We start from the raw sequence: 23,023 nt of genomic DNA, 5'->3' as shown, positions 1-23,023 counted from the left end.
AACGCAGCAGTGATAAGCACATAGAAACCGAAGCAAATCACATTTAAGAGAGACACAAGTAAAAAGCTGTGCAAGAAAGGAAATGGAATCATATTCTATTATATGGCTTGGTTGAGATCAGTGTTTACACAGTCATAATAATGTACACACTAAATATTACTCTAACCCCAAATAATAATATAACCATGCTGGAAGGAAGGAGGAAGAGAAATTGTGTGCATAGTGTTTGTGCGTGTCTTGGGAGTGATGAAGAAATACATCCATAGCTGATGCCTAAAACTGAAAAAAATCAGGAAAGTAGCGTTGGAGGTGTGCTTTTTGTGGGCATGAGAACACCAAAAATACCAACTGAATTGGAACTGCTCGCCTACCGGGAGCTGGAGAGGAGCAGGTGCAGGGGACTGCAGGTTTTTGTTAAAAAACGAAAGTTCTAGAAGTATCAATATTTGGCTTCTTCAACTATGCCCAAGTAAAACTTTCATTTTAAAAAATAGATATTTTCCCAGGGATTCTATAGAAAACAATGCTTGTGGCATCAGGCCGTTGCTCACAGCACGGTGGGGCTGAAGGGAGGAGGCCATGGGGAGAGGCAGCAGACAGACCACAGACGGACGGGTAGAAGAGGGGAAACAGAGAGAAGCTGAATCCCCACAAGACACTGCAGGAGCAGCCAGGCCCGCAGGCCTGACAGCAAGCTTCAGTTTTAGGGTGACTGGAGCGAGCCCCTGTTCCCTTCAGAGAAGTGGGACCGTGTGGAAGGCAATGTCCCCATCCTGGGGATTTGTACCCCCTCTCTGGCTGGTTAGTGAACCCACCCACCAGCCTCCTCTCCTAGCCCTTCCCGGTTATCCCCCTTCTCCAGGTATCTGGGACCAAGTGCCACATACATGGGGGCCTCATTCACCACGTGTCACCACAGCCTGGAGTTCTATCCCGCACAGAGCCAGCGCTCCAGTGAAATAATTCATGGAGGTCCCCAGGGAGAGCTGCCTGCTCCCTCCTCGGAGTCCGCTACCTGTCTTCCATCTGAGATGTCCTCCCGGGTGCTGACATCTGGCTCCTTCAGACCTCAGCTCCTGACCCTGGATGTTCCCCAGGAGCCCAGCCCACCCTCAAGGGAGGGAGACGGGGTGTGCAGATGCTCGGGACACAGGTGTCCATGTGGTCTTCGGCCAAGCTGTCAGGTTCCGCGCTACCCTTGCTCTGGTCCAAGTCTCTTCAGCCAGTAGTCAGGGCGGCAATGTGTAAAGAAGAGGCCGGGCCAAGGGACAGTTGTACTGCCTTTATTCCCCTTCACTCTTCTCCTCACCCTCCTGTTGTCCCCCACACGCTCTGGGGCTGTGGGGTGGCCACATAGGGCCAGACATCAAGGGTCCACATGCCCGGGCACAGCCGTTCTGCCACTGAGCCCCCCTGAGGGGTGCTATGTTGGCCGTGGTGGAACGCATCAGGATCGGAGGCTCAGGTTCTGCCCCCGGCCCGGGTTCCTAGGGCTTGAGGCCCACCTCATCTCTCTGGCCACTCACCTCCAGCTGGCCCAAGACCAGGGAGTACAAGGGGAGCCGGGGAGGGGGCAGGCCCAGGTTCTGGGCTTGAGGTCTTGGCCAATTGGGCTGAGAAGTCCAGCTGGACAGAGGGACGCCCTGGCAGATCTCCAGTGGGAGGTGATGATCCCAAGCCCCCTCCCCACCACCAGCCCTGGGAAGTGGGTATGGTGCCCAGTCCCCTCACTCCAATACCCAGGTGCTTGTTAATTTAACAATTAAAAAGGAAATGTAAAAGCTGGTAAAACAAGAACCCCTATCCATACTGGCACTGCTGAGGTACCATTATTGCTTCAGACCCTTGTGGTCTGGCCAGAAAGGAGCTCCCACCAACACTGGCCCAAGGGGAAGAGAGCATTTAGCACCGGGGACACAGGGTTCCTGTCCCCGCTGGGGTAGGGGCCTCCCAGGAGAGGGGTTGGCCGTGCCCACCTACAGCTACAATGACCATTTGACCAGTGCCCGGCCTGCTGTCTGGACCCCTCTTGTGCCCTGAGAGGGGAAGCATACAAGGACAGGAGACCCAAGTCCTGGGACAGGGTCTTGCTACCAGCTCCCCACACCCATCTCCAGCCTCTGCTTGTCAAAGTCTGGCCTCATGGACCAGAGGCGCAGCCTGGCCAGGGCCCCCTAGGCTCACTAAGGCTGCAGGGAGGGCAGCAGGTGACAGGGCCACCAGCCCCTATGGGAGACCCCAGCGTCAGCAACAGGGGGTGGGAAACTCATTGGAGTCCCAGCCCACAGCCCATTCGGGGAGATCAGACTTTTCTTAGGAAAATGTGGGCCAGCTCTGAAGCTGCCAGGCACTGGGACCAGAGGTTAAAAATAGCAAAGGGAAGGGGGGAGCAGGGAGGGGAGGACCCTGAGGACGTCATGGAAGCCCAGAGATCAAGGGGTGCAGGAGAGGAAAAGAGCTACAGTAAAGCAGGAGCCTGAGAGGCGCAGCGCTGACCCCATAAGAGGCTGGAATTCCCAGCCTTGGCGTGGGGGGAGCCTCAGTCCTGGGAGCCAGGCAGGGAGCTTTCCCCTCTCGGGGAGGGGACCACTTTTTCTCCCCAGAGGACAGCAGGGGCGTCTGAGGGTGCGTACGTAGACTCTGGCTTGCACTGTTCCTGCTACAGCCCCAAACTCAACCGGGCCAGGGCACTGCCCCCTCTAAGCCCAGAGAACCATCTGGGCTGTGTGGCTTGGATTCTAAATCCTCAAATCACTCGGGCTCCTTGGGCTTGCCCACATCTGTACATAATAAAGTGCTTTGTTTATTGATGATTAAAATGTCCCCAGCCCCCTGCCCCAGTGCCATGGGCCTTACAAGGAGGTCAGAGGGGTCCTGACCCCCTCAGCCCTTGGGCTGGTGGGGCCAGTCCCCCCAACCCGCCCCCTGGGCTCAGGCCTCTTCCCACTCCAGCCATGCTGGGAAGGTGGTGATGCGGGGGCAGTCGAGGGGTTTAAGGTGCAAAGAGTATAACAGACAAAACTGTATAAACACAATAGGAAAGAGCTTAACTAGGAAACAGGTAGCTTATGGAACCTTCCTCCCCATTTCAAAGGCAGGAATAGAGACGTTAAATGACAACGAAAAAGGATGTCCTATTAGTGCTGGCCTCGTGAGGGCAAGCATTGGGCACAGGCTGGGTGGGGCTCTCCCGGTACCCCCGACCCCGACCCCCAGGGCCTGATGATGCAGGCTCCTCGCCCCACCCATGAGCAGAGGCGCAGGAGGGACGAGGCCGCTGGACACCAGCCAGGGGCAGGCTGTGGCCAGGCCCAGGGAGTGGCTGAGGCCTGTGCTGCCTTCCAGGAGCAGAGACAGACGCAGACACAGACGTCTCTAGCGTGGGAGATTCGGCTGGGGCAGCTGCTGAGGGATGGGCTGCTCTGTGAACAGCTGCCCTGCCCCCTGCCCCACTGATAGCACCTTGAAACCTCAGAACATCTGCCCGAGCCTGCTCCTTAGGGCCCCGGCCCCTGGGGTCCACCCATGTGCAGGGGCTCCTGGGCTGCAGTACCTGGGGGCTGATGCTGTGGGAGCCAGCCCGTCTGCCCACCCAGGGCCCGGCCCACCACACCCTGAGGCCTGGCAGCTCCTGGGGACATCTTCCCCAGGACCCAGGGCCCTCGGTGCAGCCGGGAGCAGGTTGGGGATGCCATGGGGAAAGCAAATGCCTGGGGTCCAGCCCCCGCCCGCCCCCCTCCCCACGGTGCACAGCTGCAGTCGGTGCACCTGCCACGCACGCCCACCCCACACAACGCCCCCGGCGTCCGGGCCCAAGTCCCTGCCTCGGCATCCGCAGCCCTCACGGTGGGCCCACAAGTCCTCCAAAGGGGGACGGCACCCCAACTTTTCCCCAAACCCTCCGGGATGAGGGGCGAGTGAGGGGGCCCAGGAGGGGCGGGGATGAGCAGCTGAAGGTGACCTGGGCTGGGCCTGGCCACGCCCCTCTGGCTGAGGCCTCGGCGGAGTGACCAGTCACACCTGCTCCCCAGGTCCCTCCCCACCCGTTACCTGCTGCCTCCAGTGCCCCCCTCACCTGGAGGGGGATGCTGTCAAGAGTTTCCTCTCTTTTCGTTTTCCTTCACTTCCAAAAAACAAACAGACAAAAAGTAAAGGCTTCAAGGAGCCGCTGAAAGGGGGCACTTGGGAGTGAGGTTTCCTCCGCCAGCTCTGGGGGCTGCCAGCCTGCACAGCCCCCAGGGTCAGGGGCCCCGGGCAGAGCGTGTCCAGCCAACTCCGGAGGTGTTGCTCCCCACGCCCCGCTCCACGACGACGAGTGGAGGGTCCTGGGCCCCGCGCAGCAGGCAGGCAGTTAGTTGTTGGTGTTCAGCCTCCCGCCGGGGCTGGCAGCGGTGGGGAAGAGCGGCGGCGGGGGAGGCAGGGTCTGGGGCAGCCCGGGCAGCAGGGGGAGGGCCTGGAGCGGGGCGGGGGGCAGGCCCGGGGCTGCGGGGGCGCTGTCGCCGCCGGCCAGGGGGTGGCTGACGCGGAAGCACTTCTCCTTGTGCGCCTTGAGCATGTTGGAGAAGCGGAAGCGCTGGCCGCACACGTCGCAGGGGTAGGGCTTCTCGCCGGTGTGCGTGCGCCGGTGCCGCTTCATGTTGGGCCGGCTGGTGAAGCTCTTGCCGCAGATCTCGCAGATGTACGGCTTCTCCCCTGCGGGGTGGGTGGTGATGGGCCGTGGGGAGTTGCTGGCGGGCCGCTACGCCCCCCCCCACCCCCGCCCCGGGCCAGCCTCTGGGCGTCCACGGATCCATCCATCCCGGGCCCGGCCCTGGCACTGTCGGGTCCTCGCCACCTTGGGCCAGCCTGTACCAGCCTCGCCCGACCTTGGGAGGCAGGGAGGCCGGCGCTGAGCCTCCTAGCGGAGAAGGGGGCCCGGCCCGGTGTGGAGTTCCTCCCCGTGGGGCAGCCGTACCTGTGTGGGTCTTCATGTGCTCATCAAAGTACTGCTTCATGTTGAAGTCCTTGCCACACCACTGGCACATGAACTGCTTGTGGCCGATGTGGATGCTCATGTGTGACCGCAGCTGGTACTTGTACTGGAAACGCTCGTTGCAGTTCTGAGGGCGGGGTGGAGGGTGAGGGGGTGAGACCCGGCGCAGAGCAGGGAACAGCCTTCAGGGAGGGAAGTGCTGGCCCGAGACCACAGGGCTGTGGGAAGGACTCACATGGGGAGGGGCTCCTGGGCAAGGAGGTGTGGATGCAAAGGCCAGCCGAGGTGCTCCTGGGGTGGGGCAGTGCACGGGCACAGGTGGAGAGGCCATGGGCATGCAGGGCCCAGGCAGGAATGGGGCTCAGGAAGTGGGAAGAGGCCACAGAGTGGAGGGAGCCCTCATGCTTAAGGCCCTCCATCCTTCCTCCTGGTCCAAAGGCCCCCCTCATCCCCACCTGCAGCTCCATCTCTGATCTAAGATGCTCCTTTCTCCACCTCTCTGGAAAGCCTGCCCCATGGTTCCAGCCCATGCAGACTTCCCACCCTGAACCTTCGGGGGCTGGGTTAGGGTGGGGTGGCAGGGGTGTGGGGGGAGGTGCAGGTGGGCAACCAGGTAAGGATGGAGTGGGAGGCAGACATCAAGGAGGGGCCCCTCTCTTTCTGCATCCTATACTCCAGTACCCCAACCCCTGGTTTTTAAGCAGCTGCTGCCTCTGATCCCTGCCCTGTCCAGGATGGCTCCCGGGGCAGGAGGAGAAGGGAGCTCACCTCGCATCTGAACGGCTTCTCCCCGGAGTGCTGCAGTGAGTGCACCTTGAGAGACATGCTGCGTTTGAAGGACTTCCCACAGGTCTCGCAGGTGAAGGGCATGTCCTTGGTGTGGGCTACAGGGCAGGCACCATGGCCATGACATCTCGGGGGGACCCATCTGGCTCCTCCCAGGGGACCCCTGCCTGACCACCCCCCAGATCCAGCCCAGATCCCGCCTCCCAGGGCACCACCTACCCTGGGGCCTGCCCCATAGCCTCTGTCCCCCAGCCGAGGCCCCTTCCCTCCCGGCTAGGTCTCTCTGTTTGGTCAGACAGGCATGGAGGCCCTCTTGGTTCTTTAGCCTCTGGCCTCACTCCCAAAGCTTCGGGGAAAGATAGAAGGATTTCAAGTGGGACTGGCCTCGGCTCAAATCCTGGCTCAGCCACCGGCTCCCTGCATGGCCAATGTGTGCCTCAGCGAGCCTCAGCATCCTCTTCTATAAAAAGAGGGTACGGTGGTCTTGCACCTCCAGGGTGGCTGGGTCTTACAGAGGGTGGCACCTGTAAAGGCCTCAGCCTTGGGTCCCATGCCATCCAGAGGGAGTTAGTTACCTGCGCTCCTCCCAGAACAAACTCCAAGGAAGATCTGGGAGGAAGCAACTGGAGACACAGAGGGCCCCCCTCAGAGTTCAGAGCTGGGGAATCCAAGCCCAGGAAGGACCACCAATCCTGGGTTACCCAGCATGCTTCTCTGGCCGATACCTAGACCCCAGGGTCCCAGCTCCCAGTCAGTTCATGCTGGAGGCCTCTAGCACCGTCTGGTAGAGAACGGGGGTAAGGCCTGGCCAGGGCACACTGCCCCTCCTTGGCTAGCCCTCCCTAGAGCTCCAGGCCCCAAGCGGGCAAAGAAGGGAGGGCCACCTGGACACCAGACTCCACTAGACTCCCACCTAGAGGGGAGGGAGAGCCATGCCCAAGGCAGCGAAGTGGCCCAAAACACACTTGGGGGCCTCCTTACCGTGTCCAGGTATGACCCCCGGGGGAGGGTTGCACTCAGAGAAGCCTGAAGCCCTATCAGAGGCACCGCTGTCCTCAGACCGAGACTGGGCCTGTGTCAGCCCATATGGCACTTCGTGTATTCTAGAAAAAGGTGCTCTGGTGGACACAGCCCCATGTCAGGATGCACAGCCTGGTTGGCAGTGTGCTAGCTGGATGCTGGTCCCCACCTGCCATCTTGTCCAGGAGTCCTTGTGCCATGTGCAACCTGCCCAACTATGCATGGCAGCCCTGGCCCCAGAGCCTGTCCAGGACACACCTGCCACTGCAACCAGCCCCCCACCCCCTACCTCCCAGCTACGAGGGGCCTGATCACCCCTTCATATTGCCCTTGGATTGTGAAGTGTTTCCCAGAACACCCAGCAGCTGGCCCGCTTGGACCTCAGGCTCCATCCCTCACCAGCCTGGACTTACCGACCATGTGCTTGCGCACGTGAGCCATGGTGTAGAACTTCTTCTCACAAATCTCACAGGAGAACTTCTTTTCTGCGTAGCCGTGCACAATCTTATTGTGCTCGTGGAGGGACCAGAGCTTCTTAAAAGCTTTGCCACACGTCACACACTGCGGGGTGAGAAGACTTTAGGCCCTGGGTCAGGACCATGTGACCTAGGACTAGTCACTGCCCCTCTCTGGGCCTCAGTTTCCCCACCTGAACTGTGCTGGAGAGAGAGGCCTTGATGTCCAAGGACCAGCCAGATGTGATGTTCTGAGAGCTGGGGGTGGTAACTCCCTAAATACTTACCCACCTACCCACCCACCCAGGGTGGGTCCCTCATCCTGAACTCACTAGGGTCAGGGGCCACCTCTTCCAGGAAGTCCCTCCTCTGTGCTCATTTCAACAAGGCATCTTTCTACAAAGAAGAGACACAACTGGCTGAAGGACCACAGTGGGTGAGGAGGCTACTCGGTTCATGGAGAAGTCCCTCAGATAACAGGTCCTGGCAGAGCTGGGCCATTACCTCTGCTGCCTCCCCCTGCTGGGACCCATGCCCTGACACCATGGAGATCCCCAAGGAGACAGATTCCAAAGGACTGGGGACTGTAGGAGGTACAAGGGCCTATCAGGCAACAGACGGTGGCGGGAACCTTGAGGGCCACACTCCCCCCCTCCTCTTCTCCTGGGCCCTTGTCCTACCCATCCCTGCAGCAGGCCAGGGCTCGGGCAGAAATTGGGTCAGGGTGCCCAGGACAGAAGAGGTACAAGCGTCTTTCCCCTTCAGGAGGGAAGCTCAGGTGTGTGCGCACGGAGAGTCAAAGGGCAGCCCAGCAGGCAGGCAAGTGGGAGCGTGGGCAGGAGGGTGGGGCAGGAATCCAGGTAACCCCCAGATAACACTTTCTCCACAGGGCACTGCAATTAGCAATTAGTTCAGGCAATTAGCACCTGCCTACTTACTGCCCCCCAACCTCACTCCCAGTCAGAAAAGGCAAAAACCAGCCTGGCTGGCCCTGTGCTGCCTGCACCCTGAAAGGCCGGGCTGGCCCAGACTCAGGCTGGCTCAAGGCTTGGCAGCCAGCCCAACTCCCCTGTTTGGCCCCGGCAGCCCCTGCGCTTCCCAAACTGCTCATCCAGTCCCTTTTCCCAGGCCCAGGCCAGCTGGTACCTCCAAAGAGCTGAATGCAGGGGTTTCTTCCTGCTCCGCTGCCCCTTGCTCCTTTCAGCCTTTGCAGGAAGTGGGAAATGGCGCCCCCTTCTGGGCAAACCCCTCCTCCCCTCATCTGTCCTTTTGCGCAGTGCACAGTCTGAGAAACTATATGTGGTGGCCCTGTTGGCCTTGCGGCAGCCCAGAGATCTACTAAAACACTGACTCATCCCTCCTCAGAGCTGGCTGTCCCCCAGCCTCACGTGCTCAGACAACTCTCATCCTCTCATCCTCCCGAGTCCGGGCTCCCCTCTGCCCCTCTGGCCAAGGGTACTGTTTGTTCTACCCCTATCTGCACGTCTCTGCACGTGCTGAAGCCCAGCTCTATCCACCTCCTCCAGGAAGCTCTCCCTGACGTTATCCCTTGAGCTCTCACCACCTTGGGCTCACCCTTGGGCCTGGGCTGGTCCCACTGTCCAGGGGGCCAAGCCTAGTCTCTGCAGACTGTGTGGGCAATGCAGGCAGCAGGACACTGGGTGCCCAGGGCCCAGTTCCAGCCTGGCCCAGCCTGGCTGGCTGCCCCTGTGGGCCCCGTGAACCCACCCCGAGGCCCACCTGGATGTTGCGCTCGCAGTCTGTCTGCCGGTGCAGCAGCAGCTCGCTCTCTAGCAGGAAGCGCTTGCCGCACTGGTCGCAGATCTGCATGCGGCTGTGGGTCACGTTCATGTGCTTCTCCAGGTACCAGCGGTTGTTGAAAACACGCGGGCACTTCTGGCACGGATGGTGCTGCTTCTCCTCCAGCTTCACCTTGGCCCCCAGACCGTCAGCTGCCTGTGGCCCTCGGGCTGGGGCAGGAGCCACTCCTGCAGGTGGCTTTGGCCGCTTCCCACCCTGCCGCCCAGCCTCCTCAGGCTCAGGGAGGCCCCGGTGCCGGGCGGACCGCGTTGCCATGCGACTGTGGGGAGGGGGGTCTGCCCCGCTACCGCGGCCCCCCGGGCCCTGCCTGCCCCCCGCACCCCCGTCCTCCTCCTCCTCCTCCCCCTCCTCCTCCTCCTCCGAGCTCTCCTGGTCCGGCTCGCTGTGCCCTTCCTCCTGCTCCTCCTCCTGGTCTGGCTCGCTGTGCCCCTCCTCCTCCTCCTCCTCGTCCTCTTCTCCCTGGCTGCCGCCCTCCTCCTCCTCCTCCTCCTCCTCCTCCTCCCCTCCACTGCCACCGCCCTCCTCTTCCTCCTCCTCTTCCTCCTCCTCCTCCTCATCGGCCTCCTCCTCCTCCGAGTGTCTCTGCAGCCCTTCCTCCCCGCCCAGCACCATGGTGGCCGGGCCTGTGGCAGCGCCCGGCTTCCCCTCGGGCCCTGTGGACACGTGCAGCGTCTGGTTGTTGAGGTTCACCTCCACGATGATCTGGGACTGCTCCCGGTGACCGTAGGTGCCGGAACCCCCAAGATCCTCCTCCAGCTCCTCCCCACCCTCCAGCTTGCACAAGCTGGCCGGGGGCCGGCTGGCCTCCTCGACGCCACCCTCCTTCTCCTCCTCCTTGAAGAAGGGCTGAGCCGGCCCGATGGTGGCAGGCACCGTGCCACCTGTGGCCCCAGCCCCGTCCTCAACGCGCACCGAGTAGGGGTCAGGGCCCTCACGGGCGTAGATCTTGGGCAGGCCCGGGGCGTCAGCCTCCTGCTTGATGTCACAGTAGTAGGGCGGTGCGGCCGGGGTGCAGCTGGCGGCCGGCTGGGCAAGGGCCACGGTGCCAGGGCCCGGGGGGCCGAGGGAGCGGGCGTCCAGCAGCTCCTGGCAGGATGCGGCGATGTCGGCCATCTGCAGCAGCGAGGCGGCGCTGAGCACCTCGTGGACGTTGGCCGCGTTGACCAGCAGCTTGGACGTGTAGATGAAGTTGAGGATCTGCTGCAGGCCGCCGGGCGCCAGCGCCTCCAGGGACAGCTCCACGCGCTGCAGCTGCTTGTTCTGGGTGAAGAGCGAGTGGAAGAACTGGCTGTAGGCGGCCAGCACGCCCTTGTGGGCCGGGAAGACGCTGCGCTGGGGTACCAGCACCAGGTCCACGTCACACAGGTCAGGCTGGAAGAGGCGCTGCTCGTTCAGGCGGCCCATCAAGCAGGCGAAGTGCAGTGCCACGTCCTCCACCAGCGAGAACTCGGCCGCCGGTGAGTCCGTCGTCTTCTCAACCAGCAACTGTGGGGCAGAGGGCACAGGTCAGGTCAAGGCCATCTGGGAGGTGGCCACCCACCCATCACTCCTGGTTCCATGTTACAGGGAAGGTGCCGAAGCCCAAGCAAGGATGAGGGGGAACCAGGATTCAAGCCCGAGTTTGCTGTTCCTCAGAGCTCAAACTCTGGTCGTGACCTTCGGAGGCCGCATGCCAGCTCCTGGGTCAGTGGTTAACTTTCCCTGGCCTCCAGCTCTTCCACTGTGAAATGGGAGAAGTGGTCCCGGGAAGGGGAGGGGAAGAGGAAGAAAGGGGAAGGAAAAGGTTCGAGGGTGACCAACCGTCCAGGTGGGCCAGGAACCTAGGGGTTTCCTGGGATGCGGGGCTTTTGATGCTAAAACCAGGGCTGACCCCAGCAAACCAGGACTGGGTTGTCTCCCCAAAAGCGTCCCCAGAGGCATCCCTTCAGCATTTCTGGGCCCCATGGATTCTCTCCTCCACACTCACTCACATACAAATAAAGCCAAGCCTGCCTAAGCCCAGACAGCTCAAGAACAGGTCAGGCTCACTGGCTCACTGCTCTGCCTCTGGCCACTGCACCCCTGGGGCAGCACCTGAGCGGACCCCTCAGCTCACCCACAGCGGCCCTCAAGGTCTAGGCCTGAGGCCTTGCAGAGGCAGAAACTTTTGTGAAGAAATCCAGGCCCATGGTCCCACTGCCCTGTTGGAGGAGGCTGGCGAGCCGTCCCCTCCTTCCTCAGCCAGAGCTTGGGGCAGGCTGCCGCCTGTGGCCTCAGGCCTGGCGGCAGCAGCTCCCCACCACAGAAAGGTTCTGTAGGGGCAAAGGACACAGCTGTGTTACCTGTCCACCATGCTTGAGGCAGGAAGCCCCTAAGGCTTGTCCCAAACCCTGTGCCCTCTAGGCCCCCAGACCCCAGGTCAGGTGTGGTCCAGGCCCAGAGGTTCCGAGATGGCCTCATCTTGGAGGTCACACCACTGGGGGCTTCTGGAGCCTAAGGGAGGCCCTTGAATCTGATGGGTCAGATTCCTAGACCCTTGGACCACACCCAGTACCTGTGAATTGCCCAAAGTAATTATTCCTGGTCACACCACAGCGGCTTCCCCAAAAGGTGGGCAGCACAGACAGGCAGGCTGCCCAGTCCCTTGCATGGGTCCAGCGCACAGCAGATGTTCAATTAACATCTGTCGGCTATCTGCCTGGCTGGACCAGCCCCGCAGGTTCCAGGTTCTGGCCCTCCTCAGGCCCTGTCCAGCTAAGTCAGAGCCTCCTACATTTGAGGGTACCTTGCTGCACTGCAAAGACATCAGCTCCCTGACCCCGTGCACCTCTCTGGAAGCCCTGGGATGAAACCCCAGTCCTGTGCATCCACAGCCCAGCCCTCCCCTTCATGCCAGTCCTTGCGGTCACCTGAATGAGAGGATCTGCCCTGGGCCTCGGGATGAGCCTCACGGAGCCTCCAGGGGCCACCTGCTGACAGATCTGCCCTGGGTTTCACCCTTCACATCCAGCAGCCCAGGACAGCACCCATGCTCTCTCTCTCTCTCTCTCTCTCACCACCATCTCTCTTGAGTCTCTCCCAACACCTCCTTCCCCCCAGCCAAGAAGCCACCCATCTGCTCCTCTGTCTCAGGGCTGCTGGCCCGTCCAGGCTTGACCAGTCTAATGGGGATAAGGTGCCAACCCCCTCCCATCTCTATCCACTGACTCATGCTGATTCATCTTCTGGGACCAACCCCTATTACATAGATGGGGAAACTGAGGCTCAGAATGGGAGGGTCCCACAGCAAGCAGGAGCAGAGGCCCTAGACTCTTAGCTCTGCGAAGGCCACCCAATCTGTGCTGGACTAGACACTATTCCACATGGAAGTATTTCTTGGCCTTTAATGACTTAAAAAGCAGGATGAGGCATCTGGGGACCCTCCCACCCAGGGGACCAGCTGTGCTTCCCCAGACCCCATCACCACCTCCGGCGACCTGCACCCTCCTTCCCAGAGCTGCTGCCACCTGCGAGTCAGTGAGGGGTCAGGGTGCAACTTGGCTGTAACAGGGATTCCTCAGGGCCTCCAGGGGCCAGGCAGTGGTGGGGAAGTGGCTTGGATACGGACTTGCCAATGTCGGACCTGTTGTGGGGTACCCACCCTAGGGCACAGGGTTCTGGTCCATTGCTCCCCCTTCACAGAATGCCCTCCAGTGCCTGCCTGCCATGGGGCAAGGGCAATACCCGACACTTCCCTTGTGCAGATCTGGTCCCAGGATCCAGTGAGGACCCCTCTGGCCTCAGCAAGGGAAGAAGGGTTAGTCTAGGGGGTAGTGCTGCCCCAAAGACTCCATTTCCAAGGCAATGCTCCCGGCCAAGCCAGCACCATCCTTGGCCCTTGAGGGGCCCAAGAATCTTACAACCAGGCAGCCTGACTGGACTTCCTTGACCGGGCACATAGATGCTGCCTAAGTCCATAACTGGCAGCCCCTCAGCAGGGCGCGGCTACCCCCTAGCCTGGTACCTCCCACACAGGGCCACCAGCTGTGTCTGCCTCTCCAGCCAGATGTGCTAGTTCCCTGAAGCTGCAGATGCCCCTCCCCATCTAGCTGTGCCAGCTGCAGCCACACACCCCACCCCCAAGTCCAGGCCAGCCCAGCTAAGATACAAGACCAGGGGAGTGGTCAGGCACTTCCGTTGCCAGGGCGTTTCATGCCCTCAACCCTCCCCCCAAGCCAGGCTGGGGGAAGGCCAGGTGCCAGGGACACCTGCCGAGGCTGCCTTACCATGGTCAGAGCCTTCTACTCCTAAGGGGTACCCTGCCTCACTGTCACGAAACCACCAGCTTCCTACCCTGCCCTGGCATCTCCCTGGAGGCCCTAGGATGAAACCTGGGCGACCATCTGCACACCCTACTCCGATGTCAATCCTTCCATCGCTGGGCAGCAGTGGGTGGGCCCAGACTGAGCAAGGGGGCACAGGCTCATGACTTCCAGCCTCCTTCTTTTAGGGAGGAGGTGTCTATGCCAGCCTCCTCTCAACTCAGGCCATCCGTCCTTTCCGAGAAACAGGCCCAGAGAGGGCAGGAGACCGGCCCAAGGTCACACAGGAGTTTGGACCGGAGCTGCAGGCGTCCCCCACATTCCGCTCGGCCCAGGAGCCCCGAATCCCCAGGCAGGGCGTCTCCAGCGCCCACGTGGCCCAAGGCCCAGGCGGGAATCCGACCTCCTCCCTCCCCCCATCACCCAGTCCGAGGGCGGTGCCGTCCCGGGCTCAGAGAAGCGCCCCCCTCCGCCAGTGCCTAGCAGGACCTCAGCCTCTCGAGCCCGGGCCCCAACCCCAGGAATTTAACCCCTTCCCCGCCGACGGCCGCGTCAGAGCGCCGCATTCCCAGCCCGCAAGGACCCAGAGAAGGGGTCGGGGAGACCCAGAGAGGGGTAAGATCCCTCACATCCCTCCACCCCGAGCCGGCCGGCCGTGCGCTCCAGAGGGCAGAGCGGGCAGGTGGGCGGATAAGCGGGGGGACAGGCAGGGCCTTGCGTACCATGGTGCCGTGGCGCTGGGGGCTCACAGGGCCCCGCGGGATCGCGCTGCCCCCGGCGGCCGGGCCGGGGCCGCTCCATGAAGCGCCGCGCTGGGGGCCGCCCCCGCGCAGGGCCCCGCGACCATGGCCCCCGGGGGCGCGGCCGGGCGGGCGGAGGCGCAGGGCCGCGGCGAGTCCAGCCGCCGAGCAGCTGCGGCCCTAGAGCCTCGGGCGCGGCGGGCGGGGGGCGCGGGGCGCCGATTGGAGCCCGCGCGTCAGCTGGGGCCGCCGTCTGGACGCTTAAAGGGCCAGGCCGCCCTGCGCGCCGGCGGGGGTCGCGGACACGCGTGGTGCGAGCCGTCCCGGTACAGCCCGCCCCTCCTCGGGCCGCCGGGCCCCCTGGCCAGGACCCGTCGCTCCTATCCTAGCGGACGGACCCCGGCCTCACTCTCCCGCGCCGAGCCCCCTTTCCTCCGGGAAGTTCGTCTCGGAGTCTAACCTCGGTGTCCTCCAGCTGCGCCACAGAGGCGGGGTCGGAGTAGGAGGCGGCCCTGAAATCGGGAAGCTGGGCTCTCCCGCCCCCCACCCCCCCCCGCCTCCCCTCCCCCGCAATCAGCTGCAGAAAAGGCTTACACCTGCTCCCCTGAGCGACCTCACACTGAGGGACCGAACCCCCGTATCCTAGCCGCGTCACCATCCCCACCCTCTGGCCTGGGCTGCTCAGACCTTAGGGTGAGTCTAGGATCTCCAAGTAGCCTGGCCGCCCCCCCGCCCCACCCCAGGACAGCTCAGGGTTTGTTTTGTTCTGTGCCTCCAGGACTTGGTCCTGGTCGACCCCTACCTGGTGGCTGCCTCTGGCTGCCCAGGGCCGCCCAGAGCAGGAGATGCGAGAACCCGTACCGCAGCTGCACTGATGAAATCCTTTAATGTGACAGGCCCAGAGGCCCAGGTCCCACTGTGTCCCCAGCCGTGTGGCCTGATGGCTGCTGAGAGGCCGCCTTGCTCCGTCTCTGCTGGGGAGATGCAGCCAGGCCTGCGGAATGCTGCTCTGGCATGGACACCAGTGGGGGCTGGGGGCTGGCTGTGCTGGCAGGAGGCTGCAAAGGAACACTGCCAGGCTGAGCAGGCAGCAGGGTGGGGACCACAGGGTGCTGGGCCTGGCAGGGTCTAGGTGGTGGCTGGGCCGCCATTGTGGCGAGGGGGCCTCTCGTATGGCCCATGTCATCATTCAGATGCCTTTCTGTGCCCCCAACTCCAAGCTGATGGCTGCCCCATCTTTGGTCACTCTCACATTGCCCCCATCTGCAGTACCACAGAGCATCCCCCATCCCTCCGCTCACATGTGCACTTGTGCTTACACACCCGCCCATGCCTGGCTGTAGCAGTGTCCCCTGAGTACGCCACCTTACTCATGAGTGGGCAGGGACTCTGGGGCCTGTTCAGAGAGACTTGGTTCTGGGTGTCAGGGAAGGAAATGGAGCAGAGGCCAAGATCCCCGGCAGGCGCCATCCTGTGGTCTGACGTCTGTCCTGTGAAACTGCAAGGGCCTCCCCTGAGGCCGGGATGGGTAGGCCCTTAAGACAGGGCCATCCCAGGGCCAAGGAGAAAACATCTCACGGGCCAAGATGGGGGTGACCGAAGAGCGCCAAGAGAAAGAGGAGGAAAACACATGGCTAGATGGAGGGTGAGGAGAGACCCCGGTGGAAAAAGAGATGGGAAGAGAGGAAGGGGCACAGATGGGGACATGCCCCCAGAGAAGGCCACTGCAGACATCGCCGTGGTGGGTGCAGAGACAGCTGGCTCAGATCCCAAAGACCTCAAGCTGAGGCCGGGCCAGAGCAGCCTGCATGCCTGACCAGCCCATCACCTCAGGGCTGCCTTCCACTTCTTCCTCCATCCCAACCCGCTTCCTCTTCTGACTCAGTGGATCCTTGCACGGGCCTGGGAGGTGGTAAGAGAGGAACTGTGTACCCATTGGTGGGATAAGGACAGTGAAGGTACAGCAGGACAGATCACACAGCAAGACACCAGCGTCAGAAGCCAAGAAAAGGGAGGCTGGAGCAGTCTCCCCCGCAGGGTGGGAGGAGCCTGGCAGAGAGGGCTGCACAGGACACTCCTGGGCCCACTTCCCAGCCAAGGTTTGGCAGGGGGTGTGGCCAGCCTGACCAAGGTAGGGCTGCTGGCCCTTTTGGGATTGGCCTTGGTTGCAGCAGTCAAGCCAAAGGAGGGGCTGGAGGTTGGGTGAGAAGGGAGGGAATGGGGGCTCAGTCTTCCTGAAGACCCCAGCTGTTCCCTTTTCTTCTCTGGCCTACAGCCCATCTACTGTGGGAACCCCAGGACAGAGCCAGCTCTGGGAGAGGCTACTGGCACTTGGGTCACATGAGACTTGGCAGGAAGGCACTGTGTGAAGAGCTCAATCTGGTGGGCTCAAATGGGGCTGCTCAGAGCTGAGGACTGAAAGTTGAGTAACACTAGGGCAAAAGGAGAGGAAGGGAACTCCAGGCAGAGAGAATAGCACCTGCACAGGCCGGAAGGGAGGGTATAGTTAAACATCTGCAGGGAACTAGAGGTGATTTGATGTAGCCAAATCCAGATTCTCGTCTGGTGGGAGTGGCCGGATGGAGATAGGCAGAACTGTTCTCTTGGCCTTGGAAAGGGTCATGCCACAGGATCTTCCCCTCAGGGTTGGTCAAGGCAGGCTTTCTGGAGGGTGTAGGGTGGGACCAGTTATCGGGGAGGGGGATCCCAGGCCAGAATCGCATGCCACAGGGGCAAGCCAGGAGTCTGTGGAGACAAGGGCAGGGCTGGAGGATCCTCAGACACTTGGGACTGGGTGCTGGCAAGGTCGGCAGAGCCACACCCCTGCCTCTAGAGGCCAGCTCATGGGTTTTCTCACAACTTCCCTAAGCTTCTAGACCAAATTTCTCTCCCAGTTCGGAGAGGAGGAAGAGACTCAAACCATGCTGTGGGGCAGCACACGTGTGCGTGTGCGCAGAGCAGGGCTCAGCCTCCCTAGGCGGGGCATGGAGCTGGTTAACTGTGATGGGGGAGGGAGCGAAGAGTGGGCAGGGCCAGAAAACAGAAAGGGACATCGCAGCATGGGGCTGGTGGGGTGGCAGGGAAGTTCCACCTACCTACTAGGTGCTGACCCAGGGCTCTGCAGGGTCGGGCAGCACGGATCTCTGGGTGTGGAGTTGGAGGGGGGGTGGTGGATTGCTCCTGTCCTGAGCTCAGCACTAACAGGCTACAGCTGTAGGGTGGTGGGGACCTAATTCAAACCAGCAGGTTGCCCAGTTCCCTCCCAGAGCATAAACGTCATGGCCTAGGCATTCAGGGCCTCCCTAGCATCTACCAGGATCCTCTCCCACCCTGCTGGTTCAAGGGGCCCTGGGCCTCTCACTAGTGATTGAGCCTGGCCCTCCCTGTGAAACTTGTGCGACAAGCACTCTGATCTTGGAGGCAAGCCCAGGGGCTAGTGTCCCTGAACAATGTGTGTTTAGTTCCAAGCATTTAATCCTCACCACTCCTAAGATAGAGGAGTCCTTAGTATGAGGAGTTGTATTATAAAGGTCAAGCAATTTACCTAGCTATCCGCCTAGAAGTGTCAGAGTGGAACTTGAACCCAGGCAGTCTGACTCAGGCCCCAAACCCTTAAGGACTGTGCCACAGAATAGTTGCTCATAGAGGTCTTTAATTTCTTCAAAATAAAATCAGATTGGGCCAGTGGGATCCTTCTTGGTCTTTCTCTGGGAATCTGGCCTGGTGGTAGAGGTTTTAGTTGCAGGAGACCCTGGGGGACCTGAGACTGGGAAGTTCCAGCCCAGAGCCCGATCCCGTGGGCTCTCTGGGAGGCTGATTCATCTCCAGACCGGCCCAGGAAGGGCCGAGCACCCCGGTTCTCATGTCTGGTTGCACCCTCTTTCGGGGTTTATGAGCTGAGAGACTGACAGTCTAAGGACCATTATTAGCCTCATGTTGCAGAGGAGGGTCAGGCCTCCAGATGCAGGACGCAGGTGTCCGTCCTGAGAGCTTGGGTCACATTTTCTACCCCGATGTCCTCAGGACTCTAGGCTGGCGGAAGAGACGCAACCCTCCCCAGGCTAGTCTGGGTCCTGCTGACCATGAAACTCGGCTCAGTCTCTGGAGGTGGAGTTCGATAGCTGTAGGTGGTGAACAGTGGGTCTGGGGTCTCCAAGAGGCAGAAGTGCTTGGTCCAAGCTTCGTGTAGCCCCACTGGAGGCCTTCTGATTCACGGGGAGCAGAGCAGGCAGGGGCAATGGAGTACTACCTCTACCTTCTACTGAAATCTTTTTTTTTTTTTTTAACATCTTTATTGGAGTATAATTGCTTTACAATGGTGTGTGAGTTTCTGCTTTATAACAAAGTGAATCAGTTATACATATACATATGTTCCCATCTCTCTTTCCTCTTGCATCTTTAAAGAAAACCGTCCATGAGAGCCTCTTGCTCCTTTGTGTGTGTTGCCCGGGTGGGCTTTCCTTGCCGCACGCTCATCAGGCGCTGACTGGAGCTGCCTAGGGTCTGTCTGCAAGAGTGCACGCGGTCTTCTTCCAGGGTGCCAGCTCTTCTCCCTGACCTTTACAGCGTCAAAGAACTTCTCCCTGCGGAGCAGGAGTCCTCTTGGCACTCTGCCCAGTTCATTCTATCACCAGTGCCTCATGGGATTCACCTCTCCCTCTGGGCAGTGGCAGAGTGGATTCCCTCTCCCAAAGACCAACCGTCTGAGCCCAGGCTCTTCCCACGTGAGCCATGGCTTCCAGCCCCTCACCTGGCCACACAGTTTGTGTCACTCACTCTGCACCGGTGGAGCCTCCTTTCGCTTCCAAACAGTGATGCCTAGCCAGTGTTCATGGTCACTTGTGAGAGGGGCATTTCCCCTGAATTCTCTTGCCAGCTAATTCAGAATAGAAAAAACCAAAGTCTTTGACACATTTCCTCCCAATACTGCCCAGCTGATCAAGACGATCACTATCAGAATTTGATTAAAGATCCTTGTGTTATCTAAAAAAATAAGACCCTATAGGAACCTCACTTGGGGATTTCCCTACAGCAAACAGACTCTACAATTTTATTTAAATTTTAAGGCAACACATCCAGATTTGCCTGTTTTCAGGAACTGCCTGACTTGGGGGTTTAGTATTAACTTTGAAAACTGAACCTCTGCCAATCTTACTGTGTGAGGTTATGTTGTATTCACTAAGAAAGTACAAATCCCTTTGAGTTCTGAGGAGAATAAAGTTAATTGTACTTGTCCTGCAAATTCTCATGTGGATGCTAAAAATATCACCATGAATGTTTTCTCCAGGAGAGAGTGCTATGTGCCTGCCTGGGGAACCACTGTTAGGGAGGGAAGGTGGAGGCTGCAGGTGGCGTAGCAGGTAAACATGCTGTCCCTAGGCAGCATCTCACAGATGGGCGGGGGGACGTATTCCCTCCTCAGCAAAGGCATCTGTTATATGCAGGTCACCTCAGCTGGATGACAACAGAGCCTGGAAGAAACGTGGAGTTGGCAGGGGAAGGAAGACCAAGCACCATCAATGGTTCTCTGCGTAGGTGAACATTTCTGCCTGAAGTTCTCTCTAGCTCCACCTCGTGCCCTACCACTAATACTCGGCCAGAAGATGAAAACAAGCCACAGACAGATGAGATGAAGTCTCTTCACTGGCTGGGTCAGCAAGGAGACTCAACGTCTCCTTTTCCATTTCAGAAAGACTATTTGAAGTCTGGATGAATAAAGAAGGATGAAACATGCACAGACTCAAACTTAGACTAAGTATATATTTTAATTTCTACAAGGCCCCCCTTTCCAGTTTTAGGGAAATTTAAATGAAGTGTATACAAATCAGACATTACCAATATGTACAAAAGTATTTTCTACAGTTTTTGAACAATACCAGCTATATCATGTTTCATTTGCAGTAAACAGGACATTACAAAAACAGTCCAATAATGCATTGTCTATTAAGAAGCACAATACACATAATTCAATTTTATTAAAAAATAATTTAAAATACAGAACAATCCCCTTTATGAAGAAAAGCTATTTCTGTAGTCCATTCAGTAAACACACAAGTTGAATGCTGCAGCTGAGGGCTGTTCTTTTCCATGGAGAAAACAAACGAGGCTTCTAGGGCCCACCTTTTCAGGGTAAAATTCTACCCACAGCACAACAGGGGAAGTTATTGCCTGTGGGAGGCAGAATTCTAAAATGCCTCTCCCCCTATTGCATGTCCCAATCCCAGGAACCTGTAAATGTGATACCACTTCTGTGACTATGTTCTGTGGCACAGCTGACCTTAATATAGGGAGACTATCTCAGTGGGCTTGATCAAATCACACGAACCTTAGAACAGAGGAGGAAGGCAGAGAGACCTGAAGCATGAGAAGAAGGCCTCGATGGGCCATTGCTGGTTTGAAGACGGAGGGAAGCACACAAGAAGGAATGCGAGCAGCCTTAAGGAGCCGAGAAAGAGGACCCCGGCTGACAGCCAGCAAGGAACTGAATACTGCTAACAACCTGAATGAACTTGGAAGCAGATTCTTCCCCAGAGCCTCCATAAAGGAATGCTGCCCTGCTGACCCTTGATTTCAGCCTTGTGAGACCCTGAGCAGAGAATCCAGCCATACTGTGCTGGACTCAGGAGCTACAGAACTGTAAGCTAAGAAACGAGTGCTGCTTTAAGCTGCAAAGTTTGGGGTCATTTGTTACACAGCAATAGAAAACGAATACACTGACCAAAGGTAACTCTTCTTAACGTAATTAGATTTGGCAGTTTTTGTTTGGGTTCTAAATGCAGTTTCTTTCCACTGCGTATTATTAAAGCAATATTCTCCTCTGCAGGCAACTTTTGAAAACCCTTCATATGATCGCACGTTGTTTTGTATTCACTATCAAGTATGTTTGTTTGACTTAGGTCCTATTTTCTAATGTATTCTCATCTATCAACTTGGCAAACAACTGGCCACTTAACCCTGTTTATGAACCTTTTATGGGTGATGGTTTTAATATATCCAAGGTCACCCCTCCATCCATCAGGGGTGGTCAGATCCCTCCAACTGAGGGCTCTTTCCCACTTCCCAAGTACACCAGGCAAGCCCTGGGGTAGGATCGCACAGAGTTCTGCATCAAACATCCAATATGAATTTCTTCTGCATAACTGGATTAAACTGGCACTAAGGTGATTAAGTACACTTGGGGAAAAAACTCAAACTAAAGGTTAAAAAAAATCTCACCAGTTTTTACAGGTCAAATCATTTTTGCAGGAACCACCCAAGACTGTGAAAGTGTGTAATCTATGCAGTACTGCACACCTCGATTCCCTGTCTGTTGTCGTAGGTTTACCATCTCACACAAGGCTTCACTGAGTCACTGCAGGCCACTGAAACAGGGAAACATGCTGGCGGGTGCGGAGAACAGTTCAACTGCTCTTGCATCTGCCTCTTACTTGAAAGACTTAAAAGTAAAGCCCTGCAAAATGTGCCCAGGATGGTGGCAGGGAGATCTTGGTGTTACTTTTGAAGTCCACTCTCCAATCAACTCCTCCAGGGGCACACGCATCAGTTCTGTGCAGCAGACCCCAGTGGCCACACAACCCCATGCCAATCCTGCCTGCTCCATGGTCCCCAGCCCACACCTGTGCTTGAGAGAGGCCCTCCAAATATTTAAAGTGAATAGAGCTTAGAAGGACCCATGTTTGGTGCCAATGAATTTTTAAAAATTCATTTCTCTCTCTGACGGAATTCCAATGTACAGTATATAAGAATAATGCACCAAAAGGTACCAAACACCAAAGCATAAACTGGAATAGAATTGTTTTTTTTACAAACCGAACTTCTGATAGTATTTATTAAAAAGCACATAAAACATTAGGGCTTTAGAGACAGTGCAGGTATTTATAGTTAAGGCTGATTTACTCTTCTTAACCTCACCCGCCAGCCTGAAATAATACAGTGGGCTGTATGGTGACTACTTTCCTGATCCTCTGAGACAACAAAGAAGTAAGGAATGAATTAAGAACCCCAGAGCCACTGCCTTATACTCCTGGCTACCCTTAGTATCAATTCTGGGCAGTTTGTTTTTAAGAGCACACATGTATAAGATTCTGTGTAATTGGTATTTAAGTATTTGGTCACCTTTCACAGTTCTCCTTCACAGTTCTATGCTTGGCAGCATATATGCTAAGACCTTAAAAACGGGCAAAAAGAATCTGTATTCTAAGAAATACATGAGATGGAGAGAAATAATCTAGCTAAAATAATATTGCAAATCATATTTAAATTTCATGATTTCTTGATTCAAGAAAATGAAATTCATTTCCATAGTTGGCTACTGTAAAATGTGGCATACAAATATTTTTAGGAGACATATCTGTATTTTAAATTCTACGCACATGTAAATGAACAAATAACAATAAGTGTCTATTTTTCAACTTCATCTCTAATATTGAAATAGAACAACAGACTGCCATTAAGTTTCGCAGACTTTTAAGTTACCAGATATTTACAAATAAGATATAATTTGTATCAAAAAAAGGGGACACTTTCAACTATATCTGCTGCTTTCACTGGGACTCCGGTGATGAGAGTAACTTCGGTCACTTTCACTGTCAGAGCCATAAGATCTACAACTCCTGTATAACAAAACAAAAACAGAAATACCTTTTAATTGTCAACCCTTTGAATTCCTCTTGTAGCTTCTTTTTTGATATGAGTGGCCTGAAAGCAAGTGGCTTGAAGAGGCACAGCAGTGGGTTGGCGAGTGGGGTACTGACTGTGGCAATACTGTGGACTTTTCAAAGATGTCAATGACAGATGGTGGTAATACCGAGGTTAAGATAAAATAAAGAAACTTCTTGGGGAATTACTTGAAATCCACTCATATATGTGAGAATAATTTTCCATGTTACCCAAAATGAACATCAATATTTAATCAGACTGAGGAAGTAACGGAAAAAAGGCCCACAAAGA

At 57.6% G+C, this 23,023-nt stretch overlaps 2 protein-coding genes and 1 long non-coding RNA gene across 14 annotated transcripts in view; 1 reads left to right on the top strand and 2 right to left on the bottom strand.

The window, feature by feature from the left end:
* Positions 1 to 1,269: 1,269 nt before the first annotated feature.
* ZBTB47 (zinc finger and BTB domain containing 47) lies at positions 1,270 to 15,031 on the bottom strand. 7 transcript variants are annotated; one of them, XM_057554318.1, is made up of 7 exons: positions 14,057 to 14,559; positions 8,974 to 10,539; positions 7,192 to 7,339; positions 5,741 to 5,785; positions 5,208 to 5,263; positions 4,955 to 5,099; positions 1,270 to 4,692 (listed from the first exon to the last, which is right to left on the bottom strand). In XM_057554318.1, exons 1-7 carry the CDS (start codon positions 14,057 to 14,059, stop codon positions 4,352 to 4,354), a joined length of 2,304 nt encoding a protein of 767 aa, XP_057410301.1. In that variant the 5' UTR covers positions 14,060 to 14,559; the 3' UTR covers positions 1,270 to 4,351. The 7 variants fall into 7 exon arrangements, 6 of the variants coding, with proteins under 6 accessions (XP_057410301.1, XP_057410303.1, XP_057410300.1 ...); XR_009009429.1 differs by having other exon boundaries at positions 4,555 to 4,692; positions 5,741 to 5,856; XM_057554320.1 differs by lacking the exons at positions 5,208 to 5,263; positions 14,057 to 14,559 and adding an exon at positions 14,877 to 15,031 and having other exon boundaries at positions 5,741 to 5,856.
* Positions 13,757 to 20,896, top strand: LOC130709016 (uncharacterized). Its single transcript, XR_009009431.1, has 2 exons — positions 13,757 to 13,949; positions 19,519 to 20,896. It is a non-coding gene; the product is annotated as an uncharacterized LOC130709016 (long non-coding RNA).
* NKTR (natural killer cell triggering receptor) overlaps positions 19,821 to 23,023 on the bottom strand; it is a 49,746-nt gene continuing 46,543 nt past the window's right edge. For all 6 annotated transcript variants that reach the window (XM_007193450.2, XM_007193451.2, XM_057554313.1 and 3 more), the window contains one exon: positions 19,821 to 22,686. In XM_007193450.2, the coding sequence (XP_007193512.2) occupies positions 22,599 to 22,686 (88 nt within the window). In that variant the 3' untranslated portion in view covers positions 19,821 to 22,598. The remainder of the gene's footprint in view (positions 22,687 to 23,023) is intronic.

The sequence above is a fragment of the Balaenoptera acutorostrata genome, chromosome 10 (assembly GCF_949987535.1).
Source record: "Balaenoptera acutorostrata chromosome 10, mBalAcu1.1, whole genome shotgun sequence".
NCBI lineage: Eukaryota > Metazoa > Chordata > Mammalia > Artiodactyla > Balaenopteridae > Balaenoptera > Balaenoptera acutorostrata.
Note: the sequence above shows the minus strand (reverse complement) of the source record. Positions and strands in the feature narration are given on the sequence as shown.